This window comes from Schistocerca gregaria, chromosome 2, assembly GCF_023897955.1.
Source record: "Schistocerca gregaria isolate iqSchGreg1 chromosome 2, iqSchGreg1.2, whole genome shotgun sequence".
Classification (NCBI taxonomy): domain Eukaryota; kingdom Metazoa; phylum Arthropoda; class Insecta; order Orthoptera; family Acrididae; genus Schistocerca; species Schistocerca gregaria.
In genome coordinates, this window is record NC_064921.1 from 374,513,697 (window position 1) to 374,537,657 (window position 23,961).

The 23,961-nt window shown below is 39.9% G+C and overlaps 1 protein-coding gene across 1 annotated transcript in view; it reads right to left on the minus strand.

Annotated features, from left to right (window-relative positions):
* Positions 1 to 23,961, minus strand: part of LOC126320020 (protein CFAP210) — a 151,635-nt gene that overhangs the window by 17,351 nt on the left and 110,323 nt on the right. Inside the window, exon 8 of the mRNA XM_049993746.1 lies at positions 21,213 to 21,386. Within this exon, the coding sequence (XP_049849703.1) occupies positions 21,213 to 21,386 (174 nt within the window). The remainder of the gene's footprint in view (positions 1 to 21,212; positions 21,387 to 23,961) is intronic.

The window sequence follows — 23,961 nt, forward strand, 5'->3', positions numbered from 1 at the left end:
ACAACCTCTGATTTAGTCAGTTTATCCAGGTCCCATATCCTTAAATTCCCACCTTTTTGCAATTTCTTCAGTTTTAATCTACAGTTCATAGCCAACAGATTGTGGTCAGAGTCCACATCTGTCCCTGGAAATGTCCTACAATTTAAAACCTGGTTCCTAAATCTCTGTCTTACCATTATATAATCTATCTGATACCTTTTAGTATCTCTGGGATTCTTCTATGTATACAACCTTCTTTTATAATTCTTGAAGCAAGTGTTAGCTATGATTAAGTTATGCTCTGTGCAAAATTCTAACAGACAACTTCCTCTTTCATTTCTTAGCCCCAGTCCATATTCACCTACTATGTTTCCTTATCTCCCTGTTCCTACCGTCGAATTCCAGTCATCCATGACTATTAAATTTTCATCTCCCTTCACTACCTGAATAATTTCTTTTATCTCATCATACATTTCTTCATCATCTGCAGTGCTAGTTGGCATATAAACTTGTACTATTGTAGTAGGCATGGACTTCGTATCTATCTTGGCCACTATAATATGTTCACTATGCTGTTTGTAGTAGCTTACCCACACTGCTATTTTTTTTATTCATTATTAAATCTACTCCTGCATTACCCCTATTTGATTTTGTATTTATAACCCTGTATTCACCTGACCAGAAGTCTTGTTCCTCCTGCCACTGAACTTCACTAATTCCCACTATATCTAACTTTAACCTATCCATTTCCCTTTTTAAATTTTCTAACCTACCTGCCCGATTTAGGGATCTGGCATTCCACACTTCGATCTGTAGAATGACAGTTTTCTTTCTCCTGATAACGACATCCTCCTGAGTAGTCCCCGCCTGGAGATCCGAATGGGGGACTATTTTACCTCCGGAATATTTTACCCAATAGGACGCCATTATCATTTAACCATACAGTAAAGCTGCATGCCCTTGGGAAAAATTACGGCTGTAGATTCCCCTTGCTTTCAGCCGTTCGCAGTACCTCAACAGCAAGCCGTTTTGGTTAATGTTACAAGGCCAGATCAGTCAATCATCAGACTGTTGCCCCTGAAACTACTGAAAAGCCTGCTGCCCCTCTTCAGGAACCACACATTTGTCTGGCCTCTCAACAGATACCCCTCAGTTGTGGTTGCACCTACGGTACGGCTATCTGCATCGTTGAGGCGCGCAAGCCTCCCCACCAACGGCAAGGTCCATGGTTCATGGGGGAGGGGGGGGGGGAGGATATTTCAAATATGAATAATATTATCCATGAATAAATATTCTTAAACTTTCCTTCTGTGTAGTCCTTAAACAGCTTCATGTTTGCAGCTATGAGCATGCATTTCTAAAACACTTTTAAGGCACGTTGCTGTGTGGCTGAGCTTGTCCCACATGCAAATAGATGTACAAGTGTAGGCATGTGTTTCTTCCTCAACATTTGTGTGCAAGTGGATTCCATTCACACTTGGCTTCAAAGTGGGTGCCTCTACTTCAGTGTGGGCAAGCTACAGCTGCACAGCAAATAGTCGCAAGGTGCACATGTGTAAATGCACCTTTACATATCAACAGTGCTACGATACTAGGTGCACCAGCCACCATTGCTTACTGGTGAATGAGGCAATTATTTCCAGAAATAAGTTGTGAGTCCTCTCTCACATCCAGATGCTTTGATTTTGCACTGCATTGTTCAGCAATATCTTAGTCCTGCCATTTATAGCACTGTCCTTCATGTGTTGAGTTGGTCTTGGTGACGCCCATGAATGAAATGATCATATGGCACAGGTGGCCATGAGTCCCAACCTGGGGAAGTTCAGCTGCCTAGATGCAAGTTTTTTCAGTTGATGCCACACTGGGTGACACGTGTGTTGATGACAATGATGAAATGATGATGACAACACAACACCCAGTCTCTGACTTAGTTAAGGAGTTGTACAAGTAATGTTCCTGGTATCCTGTTATGGAAGATTGTTTTGTGCAACACAGTGTAATGGGCTGATGACATGAAGGGTTTCCTCTAATTCTTCAGAATGTGAGTTTTGGAGAGTAGATGATGATAACTGTCGCACTGGTATAGACAGGTTTACAAAGAGTTGGAACCCTGACTCGAAAGTTTTCATGCTCCCCACAGATCCCCCCCCCCCCCCCCCCCCTCCCCTCACATGGTGTGCTGCTGGTAGGGTGGAAACACTAATTTAACAGTGAAGTATCACTGAACCCTGGGTATGAGAAACTCAGCACTCCTTATAGAGGCAAATCAGCCCAAAGTGAACTGATCACACTGACATGTTCATAAACAATGTGCACTCAGCCAACTGCCACAATAGCCAAAAAAAGATTTTTATATTGTTAGAAAAAAATCAGGATAATTCAAGTTGTGAATGTTGAGAGCATCATCATTAGTATGCTCATTGCCAGTCAACTAACTCAGTAGTTAAGGCATCTTGAGTCATAGCCATCTGCCATAATAAAGATGACTTTCAGGGTTTAAGGATACTCACACAAATGAAAATTTGTTGGTGTAGCAAACTGGACAAATTATTAGTCAGATTTTCTCCCAATAAGCTATTACAGTCAATGACGCAAATAAATTAATCGTATCAGTAAACGGGCAGAAAATGCTTTTTATTTTGTGTTTTTCATAAATCTTCTGGCTATCATATAGATATGTCTTCTGATTTAAGAAGTATTTAGTCTACCAGAGTAAAAATGCTCCTATTGGAGCACAAAGAAGGCTATGTTCCTGTCTAAAAGACTCTGATAGAAATGTGGGGAACCCGCTGCCTCAGTCCTGATTCCATCTTCCTCACCAAAAAATTGGTATAAGAATGTATTCAAGCTCTTTTAATGTAGAATACTTTTATCTAGTTTCTCTTTATAGTTAAGCCTTCACACTCAGAGTTCCCTCTCACTGCCACTGTCTATGTAAGTCTCTCCTAATGTCACCTTTTTTGCCACTGATTTGCAGCAGACCCCATTGTCACTGTCTCCTATAGCCTTTCTTTCCTGCTGCCACTGTCACCACCATACCCTGGCAGCTCAAAAATTCTGGGGTGCAGGGCCACTTTATTTTTCCCCAGTGCCCATGTGTTTAAAATTTAAGTCCAAAATGCACCCTCCCCTACCTATGTGTTAAAGTTCACTGGTCTCTAAAGGTCTAGACCTCCCAACCCTATGTATGGCCACCACTCATCTCTATTTTTCATTTCCACTGTCTCTTCTCTCTTTTGCTACCACTGCTTTTACCTCCACCAATCTCTTTCTTTTACTCCATTTATTCCATTTCCTCTCACTGATCATCAATTTCTCCTTTTCCTTTAGCTTCCACTGCTATTGTCTTCATCTATCTCTCTTTCTCCTTTATTACCACTTTCTCTCTCCCACCACCACTGTCTCATCTCTCATTCTCTCCCACCTCCACTCTCCCCTCTCTCCTTCACAGTCACCATATCTCTGCTACTCTCTTTCAAACAAAAAAGCATGAATATGTTCACACGCCCAAATTTGTTGGTGAGGAAGGCAGAATGAGGATTCAGGACTGAGGCAGTGGGCTCCCCACTTTTCTGCCACAACCTTTTAAAGAGGAACAAATTCATCTTTTTTTTCCACTGGTTCCCTTTTTTTCTCTGCGACAGCATGGCGTGCTGCTTATATAAAACAAATCAGCAGGTCAATAATGTTTTCACAGTTTATTTATACACTTCAAAACATTTATATCCTTTGAAACATATATACACAAATACTTCTTCTGGATACTTCACTCATGGATTGCAATTAACTGAAAATGCCCGAATTATGATTTTTATCTTAAGAAGGGAAAATATTATCAGAAATACTTTACTGACTTCGCACTTTTCAGTTTTACATAATTTTTGGCCATCATTTTAAGTTATTTTAAGGCATGTTAAGACCCATTTTAGCCCTTTTTTGTCAATGCTGTACCACTTTGGGCATATCTTTATAGGCATGGTGTGGACATTATACAGAGAGAGTGCGTCATCAACTTTTATTGGTGAGGAAATGCTGACTAAAAATGTAGTCTTTGTTGTAACCCTAGAACACTAGCCATGTTTCACTATGTCCATTAAAGCTACATTTATGCCTCAGACTGGATATAACATGCATATTTTACATGTGTAGGCATAGTAACTTCAAACCTCTGGATTTGGTAATGGATAATGATATCAAAAAAAGTTTCAAGGTTCCTGGGAACATCAGCCTTGATAAAGGATACAGATTTTAAAAAACAGGAAATTGGTGTTCCTAGATGAATGTCTAAAGAACTTGCATTAAAATTTGAGCTGTTTTCTATGGTCAGTTATTTAGACACTTGCAACCCATGATGCAAATATGGCTAAAAACTTGTTTTTGCAGATTTTGGCATATGTATGGTCACTTTGAACCTCTGTATTTTGATAATGGATAATGATATCAAAAAACGTTTTGAAGTTACCTGAGAATATTGTCTTAAGAAAATATGCTAACAATTTCAATGATCTGCCATGAACAGAAATTATGGAAATGGTCATTCCCAGAAGAGGTACTTTTTGTACACAAAAAACTTGATTTTTTGGGGGTTTCCATGAACTGCCTGTGAACAAATAGTGTTTTAATTAGTCACATAAGACCTGCCTTATACCACACCTAATGCAAAAGAACCAACTGATTTGTTCAATTTTCCTGGGATGGAGGAAGTATGGAATGTTTAAATTTTGACACTGTACTATGCCTGTTTTTCTGACAGATATACAAACGGTCACTAGGTCAAGGGCCATCCATAACACTTGGCCTCTTATCTCTCTAGTCAATAGAACCAAAGATATGACCCCCTGAAAAATCACATGTTCATCGGCAAATTTTTGGGATATATTGGTACCATAGACTGTCATGTGTGGCCCAATGAATATGTTCTGACAAATGAATATTTGTGCCAAAGTAGAAGTTGAATTAAAATTTCCTCTTTTCATGAAGTGTCCCCTTATCCAATAAGCTCTCTTAATATGCACCGAGACCAGATGTTTCATGCTGTTACTTATTTACATTACTGCAAGAGGTTCTCCTGTACAGAGTGTGGAAGTAGCACCAACTGGAGAATGACTTTGTTATAGGACTGTGGTTTGCCCTATCACAAAGAGACACATGAGATGAGTGAAATCAACAACAATGAAAATGGCTGCAAATTTTAATTCATCATAAAATATATGTTGTGTTGCAAGTTCAGCATTTCTGAACAATATTCATGGATATCACTTCGTGTCATTCACTCTTCAATGGTTTCATCCTCATCAAACCATTCGCTTCATTGCAGTGAATATAATTCAGTTCATTTATCTTTTGTTGCAGGATATGCCACAATGCTCCACCAACTCTCTCCCCTCAGTGGTGTTATTCCCACGTACACCATGGGAAAACATCTGGTTATAGTGTTTGGAAATGATAGGATAAAACATCGGTGAAAATTAAAGTTTTAGTCTTAAGTCAGCCTGAAGGAATGCTCAGATAGCCTAATGGTTCAGCAAATGCTCACAAGAAGCAGGAAATCTAGGTACAACTCATAGTCTGACACAAATTTTAATTAGTCATAGTATGTTCTTTACATTGCCAATTCCATATTTCTAGCTGTTTTTACTACCTATGTGACCTCAGTTGCCTGAGACTGCTGCCATGTGTGTGTGAGTTGCATTTGTGTGAATATGTATGTTTGTGTTAGTCATCTAATTTTGACGAAGGCCTTATTGGCTGAAAACTATATTTGTGACCGTATTTTTGTTGTGCATATCTGCAACTCAGAATCTCCACTATATGGTGAGCAACTTTCCTTTTCACAATATTGTTTTTACTACCAGCAGTCAATCTCATTGTACCTTCATTGATTTCATCCCCATTATTTCTGTCATTTTATTTCTGCAAATTTAACTTAATTCATATACACTCCTGGAAATGGAAAAAAGAACACATTGACACCGGTGTGTCAGACTCACCATACTTGCTCCGGACACTGCGAGAGGGCTGTACAAGCAATGATCACACGCACGGCACAGCGGACACACCAGGAACCACGGTGTTGGCCATCGTATGGCGCTAGCTGCGCAGCATTTGTGCACCGCCGCCGTCAGTGTCAGCCAGTTTGCCGTGGCATACGGAGCTCCATCGCAGTCTTTAACACTGGTAGCATGCCGCGACAGCATGGACGTGAACTGTATGTGCAGTTGACGGACTTTGAGCGAGGGCGTATAGTGGGCATGCGGGTGGCCGGGTGGATGTACCGCCGAATTGCTCAACACGTGGGGCGTGAGGTCTCCACAGTACATCGATGTTGTCGCCAGTGGTCGGCGGAAGGTGCATGTGCCCGTCGACCTGGGACCGGACCGCAGCGACGCACGGATGCACGCCAAGGCCGTAGGATCCTACGCAGTGCCGCAGGGGACTGCACCGCCACTTCCCAGCAAATTAGGGACACTGTTGCTCCTGGGGTATCGGCGAGGACCATTTGCAACCATCTCCATGAAGATGGGCTACGGTCCCGCACACCGTTAGGCCGTCTTCCGCTCACGCCCCAACATCGTGCAGCCCGCATCCAGTGGTGTCGCGACAGGCGTGAATGGAGGGACGAATGGAGACGTGTTGTCTTCAGCGATGAGAGTCGCTTCTGCCTTGGTGCCAATGATGGTCGTATGCGTGTTTGGCGCCGTGTAGGTGAGCGCCACAATCAGGACTGCATACGACCGAGGCACACAGGGCCAACACCCGTTATCATGGTGTGGGGAGCGATCTCCTGCACTGGCCGTACAGCTCTGGTAATCGTTGAGTGGACACTGAATAGTGCACGGTACATCCAAACCATCATCGAACCCATCGTTCTACCATTCCTAGACCGGCAAGGGAACTTGCTGTTCCAACAGACAATGCACGTCCGCATGTATCCCGTGCCACCCAACGTGCTCTAGAAGGTGTAAGTCAACTACCCTGGCCAGCAAGATCTCCGGATCTGTCCCCCATTGAGCATGTTTGGGACTGGATGAAGCGTCATCTCACGCGGTCTGCACGTCCAGCACGAACGCTTGTCCAACTGAGGTGCCAGGTGGAAATGGCATGGCAAGCCATTCCACAGGACTACATCCAGCATGTCTACGATCGTCTCCATGGGAGAATGGCAGCCTGCATTGCTGCGAAAGGTGGATATACACTGTACTAGTGCCGACATTGTGCATGCTCTGTTGCCTGTGTCTATGTGCCTGTGGTTCTGTCAGTGTGATCATGTGATGTATCTGACCCCAGGAATGTGTCAATAAAGTTTCCCCTTCCTGGGACAATGAATTCATGGTGTTCTTATTTCAATTTCCAGGAGTGTATTTTCACCAGACATGTTCTTTTTCATCATCTTCCTCCACCAAAGGCTCTTGTCATTTCTCCAGAAGTAAAATTTTGTACAGAGCTAATCATTACTACACTTGAACACCTAAGGGGGGAGGGGGGGGGGGGGGGGGAGAAGAAGAGGAAGAAAAAGGAAGAACCATGAAATTAGACAAATTGTGGGTCTTGATGTTAATCGGTTAGTTTATCCACCAAACAATCTAAATAATTTAGATGATACCATGTTCCAATAGTCTTTCCATTGAGAAAGTAAATGGTTTTTCTGTTCTTGACACTTCCACTTCATCAGTAAACAATCAAATTATTCACTTTTGAAGCAATAAAAATTAAATAATGTAAATGAATATTCCTATAGCTGGCAACAGTGAAAAAGTTAGCTTGCTAATTATGCCTGAACTCATAGTCTAATATCCAAAAATCATGTGCCAACTAGGAAGCTTAATAATTTTTATGTTATATAATAGAAAGCTACCAACAATAAATGTTCCATAGCAACTGATTGAATGTTTATAGTGTATAAGTTGTCATTATGACCAGTATTAACAAGATGAGTTATCTGTTGCAATTCCTCAAAAACCTTCTGGAGCTTTCACTTTATTCACCATTAACCACTTACAGCAGAATAGGTCTGGACATTGTATAATATGTATAATTAAGAATAATTTTTACATTGAAGTTCTTACAATTTAACCCCAATTATTTCAGAAATATTCTTAAAAACGAATTTCAATAATGTTTATTTGAAACAGTTCAGCTATCTTGTATAATGGGTGTTTGAGTAACCACTCATAAATCTGAACTTTTAACATAATATAGGGCAATCACCAAGAAGATAGTGGATATTTATTAAAAAGTTTTAAGCATGTTATTGTATGTGAGTTGGCAGATTTTGTGAAAAAATGTCTCTGTATATCTAAGTCCAGTTTGCTCCTAGTATTGTGAGGTCTATATTCTCTCTGGTGTCAGACTCACCTAAGATACTTTTGACTTGATTTCCTGTGTTCCTTAGGTTTAATTCTGCTCATTATTCTGATTACTTTTTTTAAATTTACAGTTACTCATTAGTGAGCGCATCTATCAGTTTCTACATGAGATGTCACACTCTTGCTATTCACTTTCCGACATGGCTAATGTGTTCCTGCTGGCTGCCTCCTCTGAGAGGTTGTGACTGTAGTTACATGAGTGTTAATAATTTTTTTTGACTTTTGATGAAGTTAGTCTAGTGAGGAGAACACAGCGAGTGCCCTAATCTGATTTCTCAGAAAATTTGTTCACTGGAAGATAAGCCAAAATAAGCAAATATGTGTCTACACTTTTCAATAGATATTATACCATTTCTAAGAAAACAACAGTCAAAGTTTTTGTCATAATTTAGATGTCTTTTAGCAGACGATTATCTCAGCTGAAAAGATGGTACAGTGGCTAGCATCACAGTCTCTCATTTCTGCACCCCAAGTTCAAAACCTGATTATTGTTTTTATTTCTTTCATTTTTTTCACTTACCTACCCATGTCCATAGAATGTTATTACATGAAAGATTCTCATCACATTAGGGGATACAAGGGTGTTATATTAACTGTAAAATTACAGCTGGGTTTCACACTAAGTGTGATACATTTATTACATAATACATTTGTGCATAGTATTTTCAGGGGCTAAAATCTTTTTAAATTCTCATATTCTTATATTTCAATCTTGTATTAATTCTTATACCTTACTTTTGTGTTTATTCTACAGGAACATTTGGTGCATTACCTCAGATGATACCAATCATAGAAACATTCTAAAAGTAGAAATTCCGAACACCAAGAGCATCGTGTGAAGGTGGATTTGCCACAGTGACATTTCTTTGTATGAATCTCACTCAGGAAAGAAACGTTGTGAACATGCTGAAGATTTCAAGCATTGTCACAATTTCACAACAAACACTACATGATGGACCAATTTACTGAAAATTGGCACCTGCAGTTCATTATGAATCAGGATCCACTGGAAGAATTTTACCGAAAACAATTTCAAATAATTTTTGCATTCATTTACTGATTACTTTTTAAAAAATTCATTCACCAGACATACATCTAATAGACGAATAAGGACAATATTATTTCAGCGTACACTGCAAAACATTCCTGAATGGGTTTCTTTTTTTTATATGGACATGGGCAGATAAATGAAAAACAAAAATAAAAATAATAATCAGGTCTCGAACATGGGATGGAAAAGTGTGAAACCACAATGCTAGCCAGTGGGCCACCCTTCAGCTGAACAATCTGTTCACTACAAGCCACATAAAGTACCTAAAAAACTTTGACTGCCATTTCTCAGAAATGGTCAAGTCTCTACAGATAAGCCAAGACATGTGTTTGTTTATTTTTGACCCCTCTTGCACTGAATGAAGTTTCTAGGAAATCAGGTCGGGGCACTTGTTGTGTTCTTCTCAATTGTGTTAATGGCCTGCTCCCTCACTACAATCCATTGCCATGACCCAATCCAACACAGAAGTGGCTGTACACCCTGGATCTGGTTCAGTTTGTGTCAGAAGTGCTCATGTTGACTTTTTTGGACATCAAAAGGTTCAACCACCATGAAGCATAACATTACAGCTGCAACTTACAGTGTCATCACAGAGTGGGGTGAGTGAGCAAACTGCTGATTCTACTTGTGTGTGATGAGGATATGGGGTCTAGGTGGGAACTACATTGGAACTTGCAGGTTTCATTAGTCAAATTATTGGAACAAGCTGACATGTTGCAGTTTTGTGGGAACTGCAGGAACAAATATTTGCAGCCAGTGAGGGTGTTCTCAATGCAACCTGCTAGGCCACAGAGCACCTCGTGTAGAATAAGTATCAGCAAAACATTTTATGTGCCATCCCCGCCATGCTGCTAGGCAGTGTACTATATCTAGGAGGTTAATGATGAAGAATAGAGTTTAAGGTTCCACAATGACAGAGTCCAGAACACCAGGACACAATGCAGTTTTTACTTAATGAAGCGAATGCAGTTTTTACTTAATGAAGCCAATGCAGTTTTTACTTATAGAAGCAGCACTGAAAGAGGACAAAGGTGGATTGAGGTAACACACGCTCAGTTATCATTAGGCAGAGAGTCTGATCTTCAGGTAACTCTGCCTGTTGCCAACCCAATTATCCCCTTTTCTGGAAAGTCAACTGAGGGCATAAGCTCTTTTTTTGAATAACCTGGAATCATTGGCAAAGTTGGGAGAGTGATCAAGTGATCAGTTGCTACAAAAAACAAAGTTACAGGCAGTTGGGAAAGCAAAAGAATTTGTCAGATGTACAGAGAGGTTGAAGAATGCACTGGGGTTTAGGGAGTTAAAGGTAGGTCTGCTACAGAGTGAGATTTCTACACAAGCAGTGAAATAGTGTGATGAAGAGACACAGTGAGTCGGTGGAAGGTTTCACATGCAAAACATGCAAGATTAATGTTCAAAGTTATGGATTTGGGGAGAATGTTGAGGAAAATGGTTATACTCCAACAAGCTGAACATAGGGCACCTGACATCTATCAGATGTGGTTGTCACCTGTTACGTATAGACAAGTTCAGATGAGTACCCTGAAAGACCTGTTCCCTGCTGTCAGATTGGCGTCAGGTTCTGAAGAAACTGATGCAGCAACAGGAGTGTGGGACAAGTGAGGAGTAGTGTCCACTTATATAAAGTGTTACAGATGTGAACAATCGCGGCATATCCAGAGGCATGTAGGTAGTTTCAATAGGGTAAAAGTGGTGCAGTTGTAATTAGCTATAAGTACAACAAGCCTAGGAGACAGAATACAACTTTATTCCACAGAATCATTAACAAGTATTTAATAACATTAAGAAAGAATCAATTATGTACAGAAAGAACTTCAGCAATACACATAGAGAATTGAGGCCGAGTGTAGTTTGGTTAGCCTTAAACAGACTGGGACCCATGGCGGGTTCTACATCTACATCTACATCCATACTCCGCAAGCCACCCGACGGTGTGTGGCAGAGGGTACCCTGAGTACCTCTATCGGTTCTCCCTTCTATTCCAGTCTCGTATTGTTCGTGGAAAGAAGGATTGTCGGTATGCTTCTGTGTAGGCTCCAATCTCTCTGATTTTATCCTCATGGTCTCTTCACGAGATATACGTAGGAGGGAGCAATATACTGCTTGACTCTTCGGTGAAGGTATGTTCTCGAAACTTTAACAAAAGCCCGTACTGAGCTACTGAGCATCTCTAGCTGGAACCCATTTAGGCCGACACCCAAAACTGTGCACCCAGACAGCCACACCCAGCTGTACGAGGCACGCCGGTTGCATGGGTTGATGTCCACATGGAGGATGCAGGAGTTGTAGCAGTGTCCTCAGCTGGTGCCTGTGAAATAGCTCCACCAGGATCTTCTCGCCGAGTGGCATGAGATGGTATGAGGAGAGAAACTGATCTACAACAATGTTGAATGAAGAATTGCTGCTCTGACACTGACAACCCTCTCTCTCTCTCTCTCTCTCTCTCTCTCTCTCTCTCTGTCTCACACATACATGCGTGCGCACAGACACAAACACACACTAGTCTGAGGCACCCTCTACGGATGACACAGCACTGCCGCATGCGTGGCCTTTTGAAAGTACATGCACATGTTGCTTCATTTCACCTCTATTAGGAAGATCCCGGATTTTTGAGACATCCATGCTGTCCTCCTCATCATCTGGACTCTGGATAAAGTGGTGTGCTGCAACGGAACTGTACAATCTGAAATGCTTCAGCCATGGATACATTCTGTGCCCACCTTCCTCTGTCAAACCAGATGGCAACACTGGCAATGTCAGAGCTGTTTACATGTCAACCTCAGGCATCAGTTCTGTTGATAGTGTTCGTGGTGCTAATGAGACTGGCATCAGCAGTTACTCTGTAACAGGTGACAAATCCCTGAGATGGTGTGAAAAGCAATACAGGAACTGCTGGTTTGGGCACCGAGAACAGATGCCCTTGCCCCGACAGGAGTGAAGAACTGGCAGCAGCAGTTGATGTGATGCCTGATGAGGATGGACTCAGAGGCAATGGTGTGACATCAGGAGGCACCCAGCCATCAACACGAAGGTTCATATTATCACTTTGAGCAGAGGCATGTGGCTGTCGCAGAGATGCCGCTCCCAACATTTGGTGATGCTAGCTGGAACCCATTTAGGCCGACACTCAAAACTGTGCACCCAGACAGCCACACCCAGCTGTAAGAGGCACGTCGGTTGCATGGGTTGATGTCCACATGGAGGATGCAGGAGTTGTAGCAGTGTCCTCAGCTGGTGGCTGTGGAATAGCTCCACCAGGATCTTCTCGCCGAGTGACATGAGATGGTACGAGGAGAGAAACTGATCTACGACAATGTTGAATGAAGAGTTACCAGCATACTTTTTCATCTTACAAGTTAGTTGTGCACATTCTCACTAGGCATCAGCCTCACCATTATATTGTGGATGGAATGGTGGAGTGAAGATGTGATGGAAGCACAGGAATCACAAAATGCTGCAAACTCTTGCAATGAAAATTGCGGATCATTAGTGGACACTAACATAATGGGCGAGCCTTTGAGTGAAAAATTTTGGACAAGGCTGTGACGGTAGCAGTTGTGGATATGGATACACAATGAACAATATATGGAAAATGAAAATAAGCATCAATAACCAAGAGCCAATAAGCGTTAAGAAAGGGGCCAGGGAACTCCATATGTATACACCCTTTGCATGTGACAGCATTAGCCAAGGAGATAAGGATGCCTAAAGAACCATTTGGTGAGTCACACACTGTGAACAGCAGGAAGCAAGGTAGGTAATATCACCATTCAAGCCAGGCCAAAACACATGTCCACAGGCCAACACTTTTATGTGTGATACACCCCAATGATCTACCGGTACCTCCAAATGAAGCACTTAGGGGATCACTACCCAAGGGCTATGTAATCGATGTCTAGTAACAGAACACCATCCACAACAGAGAATTGATGTCAAAACATGTAATAATTAAGGAGAGGGTCAGACACACAAGAAGGCGGTGAGTCTGGCTAACAATGCTGTACAAATTTTATGACTTCCACAAAATGGGATCATGATCTGTGTGCTAGTTACAGGAAAACCATCAACCTCTGCTGTATGACAACATCAATGTGAAAACAAAGCAATTTCTCCTGATCAAATCCTGGTTCCAGACTGGCCAGCAGGCGGAGCAAAGAATCAGCATTTACATGTTGACTCGTAGGGTGGAAATGAATCTCGTAACTGTAACATGAAAGGAAAAGAGTGACCAAGCCGATTTGGTACCATAGAGAAAAACAAGGAGTTTCTTCACATCATACAGAATGTCCAAAGCTTGCACTTCTATCTGAGAGTACCTAGTCTGAGCAGAAGTCAGTGTTTTTGAAGTGTAATCAATAGGCCGTTCAGATCCATTGGGATATCTATGAGCCAGTATTGGGCCCAACCCATACCGTGAAGCATCCATCGCAAGAACTCTTATGGAACTCAACAGCTTAGTCTGGCACGAGTAATGAGTGAATGGGCAAATATCTATTAGGAACACTACAAATGTAGGTTGTGGACAGTTGGGAATGTGGGTCTCACAGGAAGCGTGCAAGGGGTAAATCCCTGCAGTCACACTATCCTCTGTGCTCTCGGTGGCTCAGATGGATAGAGTGTCTGCCACATAAGCAGGAGATCCTGGATTTGAGTCGCGGTCGGGGAACACATTTTCAGCTGTCCCCATTGGTGTATTAACAATAATTGTCGGCAGCTAAGGGTTTTGATTTAATTATCATTTCATTCTAGAGAAGCTGCACAGTCATCAATGGATCTGTCCTTTCGGGAACAGATACCATCTTCATACTTATAGCAACTTTGTAATCGGCAAAATATACTATCAAAGGGAGAGCCACCTGTGAAATGACACATGTCATGTAGCAGGTGTTATGTAAACACTGTTCAGCCTTTTACACCAGCAAGATTACCACCCAGTTATCAGTCAGAATAAATGGGCATAGGCGGAGGGTATATACCAGCAACACGCACTATTATGTTGCAAAGCATACTCAACAACATGTCTGTCATGACATCTGCACTGTCTGGATTCTTCCCTCAGAAACCAGTTTCCCAGAACTCCACGGGTGGGAACTAGTGCTACAACATGTCCTTGGTTCTCACCACACACCTGGCTTTAATTTGCAATAAATCCTTCCATCTCAGTATTTCTTCACAGAAACTACTCCTTTCTTCACTCCATTTTAGTTTTCTACATCTTTCATTTTCTGACCTGTCTATTTTTCACAGTCTTTCCTCCTACCTCCATTACACACAATGCACTTAGCTTTTCACTGTTACTGAGTGAGGTGGTGCAGTGGTTAGACACTGGACTCGCATTCGGGAGGACGACGGTTCAATATCACGTCCGACCATCCTGATTTAGGTAAGGTAATAAACATGTAATAGAACTACTATAATACTATAATACTTATTTACAATAAACACATTACTGCACTGAAATAGTGCAGAAGTTAGATTGTACTTACACACACACACACACACACACACACACACACACACACACACACACACACACACAAGTCAGTTGGTTCTACTAAGAAATTCATCAATGGAGTAGAAGGAGTTGGCCACCAATAAATCCGTTAGGCTTCTCTTAAACTGAATTTCATTGGTTGTTAAGCTTTTTATGGCTGCTGGCAAGTTATTGAAAATGTGTGTTCCTGAATAATGCACACCTTTTTGTATAAGACTACGTGACTTTAAATCCTTGTGAAGATTATTCTTATTTCTAGTATTGATTCCATGAATTGAGCTGTTGGTTTGAAAAAGTGATGTATTTTTAATGACAAAGTTCATTAACAAATAAATATATTGGGAAGCAGTAGTTAGTATCCCTAGTTCCCTAAACAGGCTTCTGCAGGATGTTCTCGAGTTCACACCACATATAACTCTTACTGCACATTTTTGTGCGAAGAAAACTTTAGCTTGGCTTTATGAATTACCCCAAAAAATAATCCCATGCGACATTATGTAACGAAAGTAAGCATAGTATGCCAGCTTTTTCATTTTTATATCCCATATGTCTGACAAAATTCACATTGCAAATAGAGATTTGTTAAGACGCTTCAGCAGTTCTGTGGTGTCCTCCTCCCAGTTGCATTTATTATCAAGCTGAAATCCCAAGAATTTAACACTGTCCACTTCTTCTATCTGCTTGTCATTGTATGTTAGGCATATACTCGTGGGACACCCCTTACAAGTTCTGAACTGCATGTAGTGTGTTTTTCAAAGTTTAGTGACAAAAAACTGGCTAGGAACCAGTGATTAATGTCCAAAAATATTTTATTAGCTGATCTTTCTAAGACTACACTTGATTTGCTATTTATTGCGAAGTTTGTATCATCGTCAAACAAAACAAACTTGGCATCTGGTAATGTTACTGATGAAAGGTCATTGATATACACAAGAAAAAGTAAGGGCCCTAAAATGGAACCTTGTGGGACCCCACATGTAATTAGATCCTAGTTGGATGATGCCTGATAGCGTGATACATGTCTCTTTCCTAATAACATGCTTTGTTTCCTATCAGATATATAAGATTTGAACTATTTAGCAGCATTTTCTGTTGCACCATATTATTCTAATTTACTTAAAAGGATATTGTGATTTACACAGTCAAATGCCTTTGACAGATCACAAAATATACCAGTTGCCTGCAATTTTTTGTCTAATGAATTAAGCACATTTTCACTGTAAGTGTAGATAGCCTTTTCAATATCAGAACTCTTTAGAAATCTGAACTGTGACTTCAACAGTATGTTATTTGAGACAAGATGTTTATAAAACCGACTGTACATTACTTTTTCTAAAACTTTTGAGAACGCTGGCAAAAGTGAAATTGTATGGAAATTTGATGCTATTTCTTTATCTCCCTTCTTAAACTGTGGTTTAACTTCAGCATATTTCAACCATTCAGGGAATATTCCACTGATAAATGACTGGTTACATAGATAGCTTAATATGTTACTTAACTCAGAATCACATTCTTTAATTAACTTTGTTGATATTTCGTCATACCCATTAGATGTTTTTACTTTTAAAGATTTTATGGTGGACATTATTTCTGCTGGGGTAGTGAGGCTCAAATTCATATTATGGAAGTTACTTGAAATGTTTGTTCTGAGGTATTCCATAGCAGCATCCACAGAACCTGACAACCCCATCTTTTCAGTAACAAATATAAAATGTTTGTTAAAAAGTTCTGCAACACTATACACATCTGTCAACAATGTATCATTTACTCTTGTCCCTCTTCATGTCTGGTTCTACTGGCCTCCTCCTTCACTATACCCCACATTGTCTTTATTTTGTTATCTGATATGACTATCTTTTCCTTGTAATATATTTGCTTTGATGTCCATATTACAGTCTTTAATATTTTGCAGTATTTCTTGTAATGTGCTATAGCATCAACATCAGAACTGTTTCAGATTGACAAATACAGTTTTCCTTTTGTTTTACAAGACACCCCTATTCCTTGAGTAATCTGTGGTTTCTTTGAAGACTTTGCTCTAACCTTCGTTAATTTTGGGGGAAAACAGTGTTCGAATAAGGTAAGCTCTTTATTAGCAAAAGTGTTATATTTTTCATTCATGCCATGAGCACTGTAATCATCAGTCTAGTGAATGTCTCTGAGGAGTGTCCTAAAATAATCAATTTTTGGCTTACCGATTACCCTCTTGAGCTCAGATTTAACAGATTTTATATCCTGTTCAGTATTAACATTTAACAGAAGGAACTGCATGTCATGGTCTGAGAGGCCATTGACTATTGGTTCTGTAATATAATTTTGTTCATTGGACTTTTCTATAAAGATATTATCAATGGCTGTTTGTGAGCAAGTGGCTACCCTAGTGGGGAACTTTACAGTGGGAATTAAGTTGAATGATAGTGTTACTAACTCAAATAAGTTCTTATTGGGAGAGTCTTTAAGGAAATCTACACTGAAATCACCAGCAACCACTATTTCTTTGTTTTTGGTTGTTAAATGGGCCAGTACAGCTTCAAGGTGGTTTAAACGGATTAAAGTTACCTGCAGGTGCTCGATATACACTTAATATTATGCAGGATTTTTTTGTGAAATTCTACTTCTGCTGAACATGCTTCCCTATGCTGTTCTAGGCAAAATTTATGAACGTCTATGTTCTTAAATTTATGAGAGTTCCTGATGAATGTGGCAACTCTTCCTTTCTCTATTTCTGCTCTACAAAAGTGAGATGCTAACCTAAACCCTGTAACACTTAAAAGTTCTACACCAGTGGTCACATGATGTTCAGAGAGGCAGATTATGTCAACTGGGTTTGAAGAATCTAATTCATCTATGCATATAATTAAGTCATTAATTTTATTTCTCAGTCCTTGAATATTTTGATGTAATAAAGATAACTGACATTTCACATCAACTGAGTTAAAATTGGGTAGAGTTGAAATATCTGCTGACTGTTGAAAGTTCTTAACCAATAGCTGTTTATGCTAATGCAATAAGCTAGAATTATGTTTTTTGGTTTCTTTCAAAAAACTGAAGGTTTGTCTCAGTCCTAACCTCTCTTAAAATTTGGTTTCTTTCTGTCCTCCCTACCCTAAAAAAGGGTCTTTTCTGAACCCTATAACCACTGGTATTTTATCACTCATGACAGAGCCTCCCCCCTTAACTTTCCTGCTATTTTCCCAGCCAGTTTACCATTCCCTTTCCTGTTGAGGTGAAGACCATGCCTAGTATAATCCCATCTATTGAGAGAATCAACAGCAACCACACCAACGTGTGACCCTGCATCCAACATAAGCCGGCGTTCCAACTCCAAATTAACTCTCTTGACAGAAGAGTTCAAATGAGGACGGTTATGGCACCCAAGAACAGATACAAACGCAACACTAGTATGCTTTGATGCTGATGCAATCTTTGCCAGGTCACACTCTACACTGTACCCAGGATTTCTGCCCCAACCACTATAACCACAGTGTCTTCCTTAGAGAAATCTTTGCAAAGTGATCCTAAATTGTCTGTCACCTGCTCCAGACCCACACTAGGTTTTAAAAAACTGGTGACCTGGTATTCTGATCATAGTTCACCCTGCAAAAGTTGGCCACCACCTCTTCCATGGGAACTACCTAACAACAACACTTTCTTTCTCTTAACTGATTTCCCTACATTCTTACTTTTCAATTTGCTGCTGAAGTTTGTTGTGCCTTGTCTACACCTGCAACTGCTTGAGGCTCACCAGCTTCTAACTGAAGCAACAGGACAAACCTATTTTCCACATTCATCACGAAGCTGTCAGATAAAGTTCTAAGCCTGTTCCTCCTTTTGCCTGTTGCCACTTCCCACCTCTCTTTACCCTTCTCCCTCCTTAATCTGTCAAGATCTCCCCTGGCTTTGTCTAACTCAGCCTGAAGGGCAGCAATTTTCCTCTCCTGTTCTAGTATCTTAACTCTCTACTTCATATCCTACAAAACCACTGATGAGTCTCATTTACTTCCCCCATTCCCACACCACTACAGTCACCCACATGGAAAAAACTATTGCACCCGTCACACCAAAGCCCTGACCTAACAATTCTATGGCAAGTCAAGCACTTTTCACATAATAATTTATAAAGACTAAGTCAGTTACATTACAGATAAACACAAAAATATGGTTCCACAAATTTGGCCTATATGCAACTGTGAGTAAACATAAACAACAGTGCAAAGTTTGTGAAACAACAACTTAAACTTTACGCTACTTTCTGGAAATATGAGTTAAATAATGAAGAGGTATGTTACAGGTAAATTGCTGGAGAGGGCAAAGAACAAATAATCGAAATTCTATTGATTTTCTGCGGCAAAACGTAAACAGAAAATACAACTGTACGATCTTTTCGCGATTGCTGCTATATTATGTGAAGAAAAATGAAATCTTTAATGGTATGCTTAAAAGGCACACTAACACACTTTTTTACCAAGTAATCAGTACTAAACTATATGTTTTATAATCTAAAATTACTTGTCTTTACAAAAACACCAAAACTCGCACTAGTCGCCTTCCCAAATTGACAATCTGCATGTTGCTAACATCTCTATGTTTGTTTGAGGAAAAGTGTGGACTTGGAGAGTAATTGCATAACACTTCTGTCTCAGTTTGTTATAAAAGTTGGTGCATAGTAAGCTTATGATTAACATTATGTAACAAGTTCAAATAAATGTTTGCATCCGATTAATATTCAGGCAATAACTAAGTGTCAAGGTTCCACAAATGCTTCTCATTGAATTGTAATCAATTTTATTGACTTTATAAAATACTAAAGCAAGTGAACTAATTTGTTGTGCTATATTGCCATTGCGTTTTCATTCTCCACTTTATTGTCAAGCTATTATTGTGGACTGTGAAATATTATGTCTTGCGAGAATTGTGAGGAGTTTTTTACACTGTCATCAGTGTCATGAATGTGTCTAGTGGAGATGGGGAGGTCCTTTACTTCTACAATGTGAAATTGAATCAGGCTATCATAACAGTTAGAGTGATTATAAAAGTGGAACAAGTCACTTAACAGTAACAACTGCGTAGTGTACATCATTTCGAGTATTGTATAATACTGCTTCATCTCTTAATGCCAAGTCCTCCTTTTTGGACATGGTGCTTCTCTGATGACTGACTGCCTCCTGTCCCACGCCCACAGCAGTCAGATTCCTGCCCTGGAGGACAGTGGAACCAGACCTGGGTGGTACAGCCACCCATCCTTTTGTGCTGTTGCAGGCACCTAGCCACCATATGCCTTCACCTGGAGGACAGAGATCTACCACCAGAGTGTGAGTCCCCTGCTAGCAGTCCTCAGTGCTGCTAGCTTCAGTCTCAACCAGCCTTCTTGTGCTATGTGTGGTGCACATCACTGTGTAATCTCCTGGAGTCAGCATTCCTAGGAATGTCACTGTTCAATGGTTATCAGCACTTTGTCACTGTACCCCATCCTCACCACGTGCTAGGAGGCGGAGTGGCAGCCACCTCCACTGAGATGCTATGAGTGTAGTCAACATGAGTTTTAATAGAATGTTTTACTTTTTATGTTGTTTATCTAAACTGCCAATGACCTGTTCCCTCACTATGACCCTCCACCATGACCCAATTCTGTAAAGAAGTGGCCATATATCCAAGATTCACTGTGTAACACAATGTATTAGTCACTGGAAATACTGTCCCTTGCCAGACTAATTGATGCTAAAAATAGGAATCTCACCATTCACTTATCACAACTTAGGAATGAAGACAACACCAGGGTTTGCTTAGTTCCAAGAACTGTCATATTCATATTTCAGCGAGAATTAAGAAATAACTTCACATGCACCCAGGCCCACACGCAGGATTTTTTTTTGGGTGGGAGGGTGGGGAGGGGGGGGGGGGGGAGCACACTGGAAAGTGAATTTTGCCTAGTGTTCTTATTATATTATAATTGAATAGTGATAATAATTAAATAGTAATTTTTCACCAGCTTCTTTACACCTGAAAATCCTTTCAATTGATTTTTGATCAAAATTAAGAAAGCACTTTGGTACCAGAAAATTTCCGCTGTATCTAGTATAAGCCCAAACATTTGGAGCCCCCCCCCCCCCTTCTGCATGCACTCCTCCACACATCACATCATTAATGATAACACATTGCAGTAAAAACTATCTCCAAAATGCTGAATGTTTCTTTAATTTCCTGAGTAAGCCAAACTCTGGGAAAACTTTCAAATATTATCACTTTCTCAACCTAAATAGCATAATATTACTTTCATCTTCAGTCTATATTCTAATTTTACCTTCACAACTCTCTCCAGTGGTATCAGATTCCGTTTTTTTTCTCTTGATTCTTCAATGACATGTTTAGAATAAGTAAGGAATTCTTTGTCTTCAGCATTCCATTTTTCTTTAATTTTTCGTAAATTGTCTAGCTCTTCTTGCTTTTGCCTTTCTATTTCATTATTAAATTCCACCTGAAAGTAAGAAATACATGTAAAGACCATAGGTGATCTCCACCAGAAAAAGTAATGAAAAACTGGAAGACATTGAAACATTTTTAAGAGAAAAGTAAAAAAGATATGTCCATTGCAAACTGAATAAACAGACTTTTGAGACCAATAACTGATTAAAACTATAATGTTAAAAATGTCAACCAGAACAATGTAATCATTCTGTGTGTGGGAATAACCACTCATAGAGCACATGCGTGTTAGAGGCACACAGTAATCAAACAGTTAGTTCCATCTACATTTACATCTACATCTACCTTTATACTCTGCAGACCTCCATGACATGCATGGCTGAGGGTACATCCCATTGTACCAATTATTAGGATTTGTTCCCATTCCATTCATATATGGAGTGTGCAAAGAATGATTGACTGAATGCCTCTGTGCATGCAGTAATTATTCTAATCTTATACTCATGATCCCATCTGATCAAAACAATTTTCCCTAGAGTCATTATTTACAGCCAGTCCTTAAAACTTTGTTAACAGACTTCCTCAGGATAGTTTATGTCTATCTTGCAGGGTCATCCTGTTCAGTTCCTTCACCACCTCATAAAACTTTTCCACAGGTTAAAAAAAAAAAAAAAAATACTGTGGCCATTCATGCTAGCCATCTCTGTATATGTTGAACACCTCCCGTTTCCCATATTTGGTATGGGTCCCACACACTTGAGCAATATTTCAGAAGTATTTGCACAAGTGATTTGTAAGCAATCTCTTTTTTTGACTGATTACACTTCCCCAGTATTGTACCAATAAACCAAAGTCTACCATCTGCTTTATCCACAAGTGAGCCTATGTGATCATTCCATTTCATATCCCTACAATGTCTTACACCCATGTATTTGTATGAGTTGGCCGATTCCAACAGTGAGTCATTGATATTATAGTCATAGGATACCATGTTTTTTTCATTTTGTGAAGAGCAGAATTTTACGTTTCTGAACATTTAAAGTAAGCTGCCAATCTTTGCACCACTTCGAAATCTTATCAAGATCTGACTTAATATTTATGCAGCTCCTTTCAGATAGCATTATAGATAACTGCATTATCTTCAAAAAGTCTGACGTTACTAATAATATTGCATGCAAGGCCATTAATATACAACATGAACAGCAAGGGTCTCAACACACGCCCCTGGGGCACACCTGAAGTTACTTCTACATCTGATGATGACTCTCCATCTAAGATAATGTGCCGACTCCTCCCAACCAAAAAAGTCATCAATCCCTACCTGACTGCCTTAATCCTGAGCTTTCAGTACGTCATGTGAGAAAGTGTGAGTTAGGTTTTGTATGATTGATGTTTCCGGAATCCATACTGGTTGGCATTGAGAAGATTGTTCTGTTCAAGATACCTCATTAAGTTTGAGCTCAGAACATGTTCTAAGATTCTATAACAAATCAATGTCAAGGATATTGGAGAATAGTTTTGTGGATCACTTCTACTATCCTTCTTATAGACAGGTTTGATCTGTTCTTTCTTCTGGGAATGGTGTTTTGTTCACAGGGTCTATGATAGATTATATTTAGAAGCTGGGCTAATTCAGCCACAAATTCAGTAGAAAAGGATTCCATTGGGCCCTGGAGCTTTGTTCAGTTTTAATTATTTCAGCTTTTTCTCAACACCACTAATACCAATACTTATTTCATTCATATTTTTAGTGGTACAAGGATTAAATTTCTCTTTGGTTTTCCTTTGTCAAGGAAAATTTGAAAATAGGGTTAAGCATTTCAGCTTTTGTTTTGCTATGCTCAATTTCAGTTCCTGTCTCATTCGCTAGGGAATGGACACTATCTTTGGTGCCACTAACAGCCTTTACATATGACCAAAAATTCTTTGGGTTTTGTGAAATATCATTTGGTAATAATCTGCTATAGTAGTCACTGAAGGCACCATGCATTGGTTTCTTGACAACCAGACAGTTCATTCAGCATCCCTCTATCTATAGTCCAATGCTTTGCTTTGTATCTATTATGCAGTAGTCTCTGTTTCTGTAGAAGTTTCTTTACAGTGAGTGTATACCATGGAAGTTCCCTCCCATTACGAACTATTCTACTGGGCATGTATCTAACCAGTGCATGGTCAACTATTCTTTTAAATTTTATCCATAGTGCCCCTACATGTTTCTGTCCTGTGCTGAAGGTTTCAGTTTCCTCATTGAGATATGTTACTACTGATTTTTTTTTCTAGTTTACTGAATATATATGTCTTTCTGTTTGTTATAGTTGTTCTTTGTACTTTGGTAACCATTGCTGCCACAACTGCATCATGGTTACTGATACAGTGTGTAGATGTGGACAAGAAAAAAAAATTCCCGGATTTTTCCCGGATTTCCTGGTTAAAAATATGCTTTCTCCTGGGTGAAGATACACTTTTTCCATGTTAAGTGGCAGTATACTCTCATTCATCAGTGTATAACTCATCAATCCTTTGAATGTTTATGGTTTTGTATACAGGAGTAGAATTTCCCGGCACTTTAGAAAATGAAACTCAGGGGGGAGAAACACGTTTTGAAAGACCTTTGATGTGCAGCAACA